The sequence below is a fragment of the Neolamprologus multifasciatus genome, chromosome 7 (genome assembly GCF_963576455.1).
Source record: "Neolamprologus multifasciatus chromosome 7, fNeoMul1.2, whole genome shotgun sequence".
Classification (NCBI taxonomy): domain Eukaryota; kingdom Metazoa; phylum Chordata; class Actinopteri; order Cichliformes; family Cichlidae; genus Neolamprologus; species Neolamprologus multifasciatus.
In genome coordinates this window covers 13,758,824-13,768,690 of record NC_140445.1, presented here as the reverse complement: position 1 = coordinate 13,768,690, position 9,867 = coordinate 13,758,824, and the positions used below count along the sequence as shown (strand labels likewise).

General features: G+C 38.6%; 1 protein-coding gene across 3 annotated transcripts in view; it reads left to right on the top strand.

Annotated features, from left to right (window-relative positions):
* The first annotated feature begins 2,253 nt into the window (after positions 1 to 2,253).
* Positions 2,254 to 9,867, top strand: part of LOC146513923 (ceramide transfer protein-like) — a 24,155-nt gene continuing 16,541 nt past the window's right edge. For all 3 annotated transcript variants that reach the window (XM_085165287.1, XM_085165286.1, XM_085165285.1), the window contains exons 1-2: positions 2,254 to 2,925; positions 4,455 to 4,589. In XM_085165287.1, the coding sequence (XP_085021413.1) occupies positions 2,815 to 2,925; positions 4,455 to 4,589 (246 nt within the window). In that variant the 5' untranslated portion in view covers positions 2,254 to 2,814. The remainder of the gene's footprint in view (positions 2,926 to 4,454; positions 4,590 to 9,867) is intronic.

Sequence of the window (9,867 nt, the reverse complement as noted above, 5' to 3'; positions counted from 1 at the left end):
TCTAGTAACTGTGAAAAACTCTAATGCTTTTTTCTTATTTTCTCTGAAGAACCTTCCCAAGATATCAACTATACATAGTCCGAGCTGTTGGACCTGTATGGGATAAATCCACTCACCCATACACAGAGATAAAGAGAGGGAATTTTATCTGTTATCTACACCATAGACCACCAGCAGAGGGCACGCAAGGCAGATCATAGTCTGATCCAAGCCTATAGTCCGGCCTTCTGAACGAATTATTGTGCAAGAAATGCAGCTGATCAACAATCACATCCGTATGGAGAAAGTTTCTTTGTGACAGTTAAATCACTGGTTGTAACAGGAAGAAAACTACAATCAGAGCTACCAAACAACCAACTGCTAAAAATCTCATACCTTTTTAAATCTAATACTTTCTTTCACCTCGCTGAGAATAAATATTCCTGCCCCCAGAGAAGTGTGTGGCACCTGATGGAGCAGCTGTTTCCTTCCTTTTTACCCACTTGGAGCTGCTGACCCACGAGGAATATTCAGCTCAAAAGAGGATGTGATTTAATCACATTACTGCATGATCAGCCCTATCTGACTCATGGTTCTAGTTCTTGACTCCTCACTTCTTAATGACTCACAGATTCTCCAAGTCTGAAATAATTAATATGCCCCATTTAGTCGTCAGCTGAAATCCTCTCTAGTAAAACAACATGTTACAAGCCCTTTCCCAGACCAGACCACCGAGTTGCCCAGCGACTGCCTGGATTTTCAGAGACTTAATATGAAAAGAAGGGATTGGCTTGTAGAAGCTCAGCCACAGCTGATTTCACTTGTAAAGTCCAATACTGCTTTTCTTACACATTTTTTCCAATGAAAATACTCAGTTCTTCCTGTCTCACAAGGTTAAAGTACAGATAAAAATTTAATTGTGCGAACAGAACATATGAAAATAAATGCTTTAAAATGGCTCTGTTAAAAAGATTGCGGTAAAATGATTCAATATCAGAAATTGCTTTCTATTGAGTAAAGACTGATAAGCAAATTCACTTTACTGTAATGACTGCAGCAGTGATATAGCTGTTGAAAATATGTCTAAAAGTTGAAGCTTCCTGCCACTCAGATTTTTCCCTCTAATGGAAGAGAATAGTTGGATTGTGCTCCTAACAGGAGTCTTGTGGTTTCGAAGTCTCATGGTTTCATGAAAATGCATCCAACTCAAATGCAAACAACAAAAAAACCCATGACATGGTTCTTTTCTCCTCTCCTCTTTCCTTTCCTTTCCTTTCCTTCCCTTCCCTTTCCTTTCCTTTTCTTTCCTTTCTGTAACTGACAAAACTGCTGTTTGAATTTCACATGACAAGGCCTGATAGTCTCAGATAGATATATTGCCTAAGGATTATCATATGACTCAGGGTTGCCATAAGTACAGGTCTGTACAGGCTTATATCAAACAAGAAGAGGAGGGGGAAGGGATTTCTTATGAATGAATGTGTTATGCCATGTGGAATAAGCAACTAGAATTAGAGTGTTCAAATTCAAATTCAAATTTTATTTGTCACACACACAACCATACACAGTATGACATGAGGTGAAATGCTTGTAGCTGTGCAATGCAATGCCCGACAGTGGTTTTACAGTATTTACAATTTACAGGTTATACAAAATTTACAGATTTAACTTAGAAATTTACAGTAAAAAAATGTGCAAATAGCAGAAAGAGATTATAAATTATAGGAAGTGTGCATGAAGAAAAACCAGAGTGCTTGTGGTGATGTGATGTGTGTGAGAGTCCAGTCTTATAGTGATGTGATGTGTGTGGGAGAGTCCAGTCCTACACCTGGTTCAGGGCCCGAATAGCCTGGGGGAAGAAGCTCCTCCTCATTCTCTCTGTTATGACATTAAATAGTTTATCCAGACTATTTTGTTTTGTATGTTAAATTGTATTTTCTTCATTGGGCTGTATTAACTAATTATCTTGTTATGGAAGACTAATCAATTGAGGAAAAGTATAATGTATTTGCATCTGACTTACAAGATAATAAAGGCTAACTATACAATATATTAAAAAATATTTATGATTAAAGCCTCAACCTTGTTACACTTATTAAAAACTATTTTCTCCTCAGCACACCTTAGGCTGTTTTCTTTTCTCGAACTCCGGAGTGTATTTTTTAGCCCTTCTAAATGTATTTTCAGTAAGCTACTATAAAAGGTGGGCGGAGCCTGTTTCTAATTTAGGAGGGGATTTGATGACGTGACTTCAGCCAGCGCCCCTGCTCACCACACAATTGAGAACAGGCGCTCTAGCACGAACCTAGAGGAAGCCCCAGACGTCAGTTGAACATGGCGTTGAGCTGGATAGCTGTTACAAACGTACATAGGAAAACAAGCGCTGTAAGGGCCACAGCGTTTTTCTGAAACTCTACTGCGGATTAGTCGTAAATACTGAAGCTATCTTGAACACGTTTATCTGCTTTTCATCCGAGTCCCTTATTTCTGGGACTCAGTGAACGCTGAAGAAAAGGGCGGTAGAGCGGTGTTGACAGCTAAGGTACCGGACTCAGCTAACGTTGATCTCTGTCAGAAAATGTGTTGAAACCTCTTTTGCTAACTAACGTTTACTAGCTGGAAGCTAGCTGTGATTTTGTGTGCCCTAAGATATTAGTCAGTCGATAAGAGCGCAACATGGTTCTATAAACTGTTGCTCGTTTTTTCTTTCTTTTTTTGGTTTTGTTTATTGTTTGTTTTTTCGGGTCCAAGAAACTCGGCTACTATATTGTCATTCCAAACCTAACGTCATATGCCAGGTTTGTGTCCCCGGTGTTAGTGAGATAGGTTAAGAAAATGTCAGATAATCAGAGTTGGAACTCCTCCGGTTCTGAGGAAGATATAGAGCCTCGAGAAGAGCCTGGACATCCCATTGGCATCGCCGAGTTCAGCGGATACCTTAGTAAGGTAAGTCACGTTTGAAAGCCTTTTTTATGTATTTATTTTCCTCGCTCAGTTTCGCTGTCATGTCCCGTGGGTCTAAGTGGCACAGCTGTGTCCGTATACGTATCAGGAAAAAATCTGGGTAATGTGGTGACAAATCGTGGTATGTCTCCTTTAGGAAAAGGTTATCCAGTGAATCCGCCCAACAACATTTCCATCAGCGTTATAGCTATATCAGACCAGTAATCCCTCTGAAGTAAAAGGAAAGCCCCCAGTGAAACCAGATGACCAGCTAGTGTAATGCACGGGTCTTGTAGCCCTCAAGCTACTAGATGTAAAATTTATTTAAAGCCTGTACTGTAAAGCAATTCAACAAAACGTTTGCTTAGTATAACTAGACTAGTATTGTTGTTCAACTGTCCTGGTTTTCTTTAGTAAAGGGACTGTTAAGTCTTCCGGTAGACAAAGTCTAATCTCTGTAACCTATTTTGCCATATGGTTTTGCTCATGTGTGTCACCCTTTTTTGGGCAAATTGAGCAAGGTTTAAATTTGTTAAGCTGCTGACAAGCTAATGTGGTAATCTCACTGTACACAGGCTGTCTCTGAACAGATCGCACGCTGACCTGCTAACCAAGCATATTGTGCGATTAAGCAGATCTGTAACCAGATGAGCTCACCTGTTAAATCGAACTAAGCTATACATACGTCATAGGTCTTGAGGTATAATGAGTCTAAACCTTAGATTAAATTCTACGTGTCAGAATGTTTTTTATGGAAAATTTAAGTTTGTTTTGATTTATTCAGTCCCTTACTGTGAAAATGCTTGCTGTTTTAGTGCAGTCTAATACCACAGAAATTATCTTGTTCAGATGGTACCAAACAGCAGTACAACTGCCAGCATCGGTATCTAGCATTTTGGCTAGATCACTCCTCATGGAGCCAGAACAGCTCAGTCCCATCTTGATCTACAGATCAGTCCATCCCACACATGCACAATTGGACTTAGATGCTTGGTATTTGAATGTTATCCTTGAACAGTTTTTACAGTTTGTGCAGGTAGTCCGCAACAGTGTTAATGCACATGGTAGCTGTAAAAGTAACATCCTTATTAATAGACCTGAGGTCTCCAAGGAGAGCATTATGCTTCTTAAGCCTGCAGGCCTTTTTCCTAAGTGCATTCGCTAGGTAGCAGTCTCTTCCCCAGGTAAACAGCTCACTTGGCTGTCCTCATGAAGTAAAAGAAAACACAATCTATTAGGGCAAGTCACCTTGTTCAATTGCTCTAGGGTCCAGTTCTGGGTGTTTTGTGGTTGAAAGTGGTCAGCTTGAGCACTTGGCTGAAAAGTAGCCATGAAGTTTTCAGCAGTTTGTGCTACAGTAGCTCTTCAGTAAGGCTCAAGTTCAACCTCACATAGATCAGCCATAATGAGCCTTGGGCAACTGGGAACTGAGGTGTTAAAAATGTAATTTTATTATTAATTTGCACATGTGTTTGAACTTTCTTGTCCCCCAGTATAGAAAAGTATTGACGCTGCGAAATTTTTATTTTCAGTGGACAAACTACATCCACGGCTGGCAGGACCGTTGGGTTGTGCTGAAAAACAACACACTGAGCTACTACAAGTCTCAGGATGAGACAGAGTATGGCTGTCGGGGTTCCCTCTGTCTTAGCAAAGCTGTTATTACTGTGAGTACTGCATTTGTAATTTACCAGAGGCGACTGATTACTGACCAGCTAAAGTTGTGAAACTTGTGCAAATGTGGTCCTTACAAAACATCTTGCAAGAATGGCTGCTCTTGTAACACTTCACTAAGAACTACATCATGTGACTCTCATTCTTGTGCAACTGTAATTAGGATAGACCAAAAAAATACATCTCCAAGCTGTTAGAAGCAGAGATCACCATGCTCATCAGATCTTTCATATAATCCTGTCAGAGAAATTTATATTCCCACTCTTTCACCTTTCATCTTTTCTCACTGGGATCCCGAGGTCAGCTCTTTCTGACAGGCTCTTTCCAAACAGTAACAGGGGAAATGAATAAGTTATCGTTTCTAGACAGCGCTTTGCTATTAGATCTGTTTGTTCAGCTTTAACCATTCCCAGCACATGTAAAAATTAACTTTTGCACAGCACTCTCTAGGGAATTAGCTTCTCACTCCAGTGAAAACATACCCCATATTTTTGGAAAAATAGCAGGTGATGTGCATTCACAGACAGTTATTGCAGTGTAGTGACAGGCGTGTTACTTACTTAGTTTATGCCATCTATTGAGTAACACGCTTCATTGCATTGAATCAGTTAGCCATATTTACAATTACACCATACTCACCGGTCAAATGTTTACAGTTTTCTGACTTCTTCCTTTTGCCATTTCTGTTATGGGCTCAAAATCAAAAATTTACATTGGAATAGAAACAAACAGAAGGTTAAAAATGTTCCACATAACAAAACATACATGAATGTCATGTCTGCATACTATGGCTGCAACTAAAGATTATTTTGGTAGTTGACTAATGTACCAATTTGAAAATAATCAAACGTATTTTTAAAATTACTCAATAGAACATCAGAACAAAAATGAAATAAATAACATTAAGTAATCCAAATTACAGTGCTAGTAGTATTTAAAAAATAATAATGTGCAAATAGAAAAGTAAAAAAATGGCTTCTGTCAATAAGCTTAAATAAAGCTTCAAATCAAATAAAAAGGATTTTATTTTCCAGCCCAAAATAACAAGTTTCCAAAGTTTCCAGATGATTCAGTTCATGAATTCATGAATGCCATGGACGTGCTCTGGAGTGAGGCTTGCTCTTATCTTTGAGATAATGTTCCCAGCTGCTGATAACAATCCTAAAGATGCTCTGTCATGACTTCAGCCATTTGAGAAGTGCATAAGCCTCTTTACAGGATAAACTTATCTATACACCTGTGCTTAATACTAGTAAAACAGAATTAGAATAGATCATTACTAATCACAAATCTTGTTATATATCATAGTTTCTCAGATGGTGTAGTCTTCAAATATGGTCCAACCCACAAGTTAACGACCAAATGTTAGCTGGAAGAGATTTACTATTCAGAATAAATGCTAATATTATTGTGAAGGGGAAAAACAAGGAGACAGTGTAGCTGCTTCTGTTTAATGGTTCAGTGTCATCAGTTATGCAGACTGCATACACATTATATCTTTATTCCAGAGGGAAGTAACGGAAGTCTATGTTGCACTCCTAACAGATTTTATTCAGGGTAATGACAGTTAAGAGATTTTGCTTAATGCATCATTTTGTGTGTGTGTGTGTGTGTGCGTGTGTGTGTGCGTGTGTGTGCGCGTGTGTGTGCGCGTGTGTGTGCGCGTGTGTGTGCGCGTGTGTGTGCGTGTGTGTGTGCGTGCGTGCGTGCGAGACTATTTCTCTCTTGGGGTCAGTTTCCATAGTATCAGTATTAAGTTTTGGGTAAACCAAATAAGACTCCTCCAGTAACTCATCAGCTCATTCATAGTATAGCATTGATTCTTTGGTGGTGTATAAATTATAGTTTGTTATAAATGCTTTGACTATGACAAATTCTCAAGCAGTGAAACTGATAAAGGCTTACAGTTAAATCTCTGATATTAAAGTATTGTGTGGAATCGATAAGGAACTTCTTCTATTATCCTTTAATCACCTGCTAACTTTTATTAGCTCAAGATTTATTTCTGAGTTGGTCTTTTTTCTGTTTGTTGACTTGGTCCTGAACTGTTTTGTCATGTTGTTCCAAGTTGTGGTTATAATGTGATTGTAGGATAAGTGTATCTACAAAGACTGACATGACCATTGCCATTTTTAGCTCCATGGTCAGTTAATAAGCACACTGGCCTACTTAGAATCTCTCACTGGTATTGGTGAGCAGTAGATGTTTTTATCTGTATGAGGTAAATGCAAAAATGGATGGTGACATCCTGGGTCTTTCTGCAGTGGTATTTATGTCACAATGAACCACTTGAAAGGGTTGGAGAAAGAGAATAAGTTAAATAGACCAATGCCAGTGAAGCTTTGCAAGGTGCCTTTAGCCAGCAAGTGTGTCTCTTCCTGATAGTGTGTGACTTCCTTCACTCTGTGGGTCATGATGACAGTGAAGAAACATGTACCTTATTGTGTAAGTAACTAACAAAAATGTTCATGGCATCATTCACTCTTGCTGATCTAGTTTTCCTTTTCCCTTTGACCACTTGGTGAGTCAATGCTTCCTCTACTATGACTGTAAGTGAATCCTGTTTTGGTCCCAGACAGATGCAGAAAAATGTTCCTGGCACTTGGTCTTAGTTCAGTGTTGAAGGAATAAGAACATATTATATTGTGTTGTTATATGTCTGAAATTCATTCAGGTGGAGAATTAATATATTGTTTAGATTACATTTAGCTCTTTCAAAGTTTAGTAGGGTGTTTCAGGGTTTACAGTGGTTTCACTCCCTCCTTCTTTTTTTCTTCTACTGAATTGTTGTGACTTCTTTTCTTGTACTCTTATTCATGCAGTTCGGGAGATTGTGACTGCAGACACGTACACCAGCTAAAAAGAGGTTAGATGGGAGAGGACAGAAGGGGACGCTTTTTGGTGCTTTGTAGGAAGTTTATATTTATAAGAGAATAGAGACAGGGTGGGGCTGTTTTCCCTCATCATTTTCATGACCAAACCATAAATATTTTAGCTGTAAATAAGTTCATAAAATGTAGTTATTTATCTACCGTGCTGGGTGGAAAACTACTAAACAAATAAGATTCTTATTCCACTTGTATAATAGTCTCTGATACTAATTCACACACACATAGATGGATGGATGGATATCTATAGCTAGAGATAGGTGTGGGAATTATAAAGTACAGTAGCAATTCACATAAATGCAGGGATTGTGGGGGATGCTGCCAGAGGCTTTTGGCAGCAAACACAGGCAAGGAGAACGGCACAATACCCTGAATAAAAAAAATCAAAAGAATCGCTGAAATAATCACTCACTAACACTCCCTCTTAAAGGCATCACTAATGGTCACAATCTGCTATTTGTCCCAAATAGATTTCTAAATATCTAGGTTAAATAGTGAAAGTAACATTATGAGGCAAAGAGAACTGCATGTTTGATCCAACCTTTATTAGATATTGGCCTTTGAAGATGTAAAAACAAAGTATCGATTTGTCAGGGGACCTTCAGAGCTTTACTGCAGTCACATCTAAAATATCCATCCCTTTGTTTAATGCCTGTTTGTTCTGTCCATGGTCACAGGGGACTAATAAGGTAATGGACTCTGGACAACATGTATTCACTAGACCTTCATATTCACTTTGATAGTTAATTCATCAAACTGCACAAATAAACTGACACAGAATAAACAGTCCATGCACTTTTATTTAATTGTTTTTTTTAGTCTGCTTGCCTTTCTCATGCGACTGTGGCTGTGTTTGTTGTCAGCATGCCGTGTCATCTTGTGAAAGAGCATTGTCAGAAATGGATTTTTTGTTTGTTTTGTTTCCTTTGGATCCAAGTAACTTCTCAGACTTGGTGCAGGTTCCTATTTGCCATGATTATCTGTTAGTAGGCCAACATCCAGCAACCAGATGTCACCAGAATCCAGATTTATACACTTCCAAGTTTTGTGCATGACTGCAACCAGCTCTCTCACGTGTGTTTCCATAGTTTTAGTATAGTATAGTTGTAGTAGATAAGCAATATTTGTAGTAGTGGGGGAGCTTTTAACAAGTGATTTTTCTCAAAAAGAGTGGTCATTGCTTATATGGAGGTTAATCGTCCTCATTTAGATATATGAAAAATGCAAAGACAACAACTACTTGTGATTTCTGCAGGTTTGAATCCAGTCCTTTGTTTCTTTTAACTAGATACAGGGTCAAGGATGCCACATGCTTGCTTCCTTCCTTGCATTTGTTTCCTCTTCACATGTGTCTCTGTGATGGCTGTTGGTTTTATGTAAGTGCTGCTGGTAACTCCTAAATGAGCGTTTCATTAGGAGGGCATTCAGTATTCACTCAGATGCTGTGGTATTGACATTGAGCATCTGCTCTTGGCCCCAGTGCTGCCCAGATGCCAGGCAATATAGTCAAATCACACTCTTCCAATGAAATCTACTTAAATTCCCTGTAGTGGGCCATTTCTTACTCTGCCAATGGACTCAAGCATTCTGCAGTTAAGCTCAAGCCATCTCTAAGCGTATTAGATCACACAAGAGCAAAGTATGGCCAGTAGACTGTCTTAGACTGGGGTGCTATGTGATAAAATCAAATAAAAATGAAATCCACAGACCAAAAATCATGTTAATGGTGATTTCAACAAATCAATCCGTCAGCTATTTTTAACAGAGAGGTTATTATATGGAAAAGTTGCACATTAAATCTTGTTTTACTGTGAAGAGGGACAATAAAGGAATTCTATCCAGTTCATCTGTCCCTTGGACTGTATGTTTCAGTATCACACAACATGCCAGACTGCCAGTCTTAGATTGTCCTGGGACATTAATATTCTAGGAACATATTGATGCAGAGCTGTATTAGGGTTGAGTCTATCAAGACAAAAGAAGTTTGATTTTTTTTTTTTTCACTGGGAAATATTTGACTGCTCTTTGGAAACAAATGGAACTGTCTGCCTTGAGTTCACATTTATAACATAAGTGTATGCGCACTAAGTTTCACTCATGACGTGTGCAGTGGTACATATTTGACAATCAGTCCGATATAAACTACTTTAGAAGTTGATGCACCATGTAATCGTTTTATTTAAGTAATCTCTTCATTGTGACGACATGTTTCAACTCATATGTCCCAGTGTGTTGCCCTTTGCTTACTTTACCTTAGTATGAACTATTTCAAAAGAATAAATAAATTGCTCATCCTTGTATTAGACAGTGAGCTCATAATTGCTCGGAAATGTATGTAGCTCTATGTAGCTTGGTTCACAGAATTAAAAAAATACTTTATAGT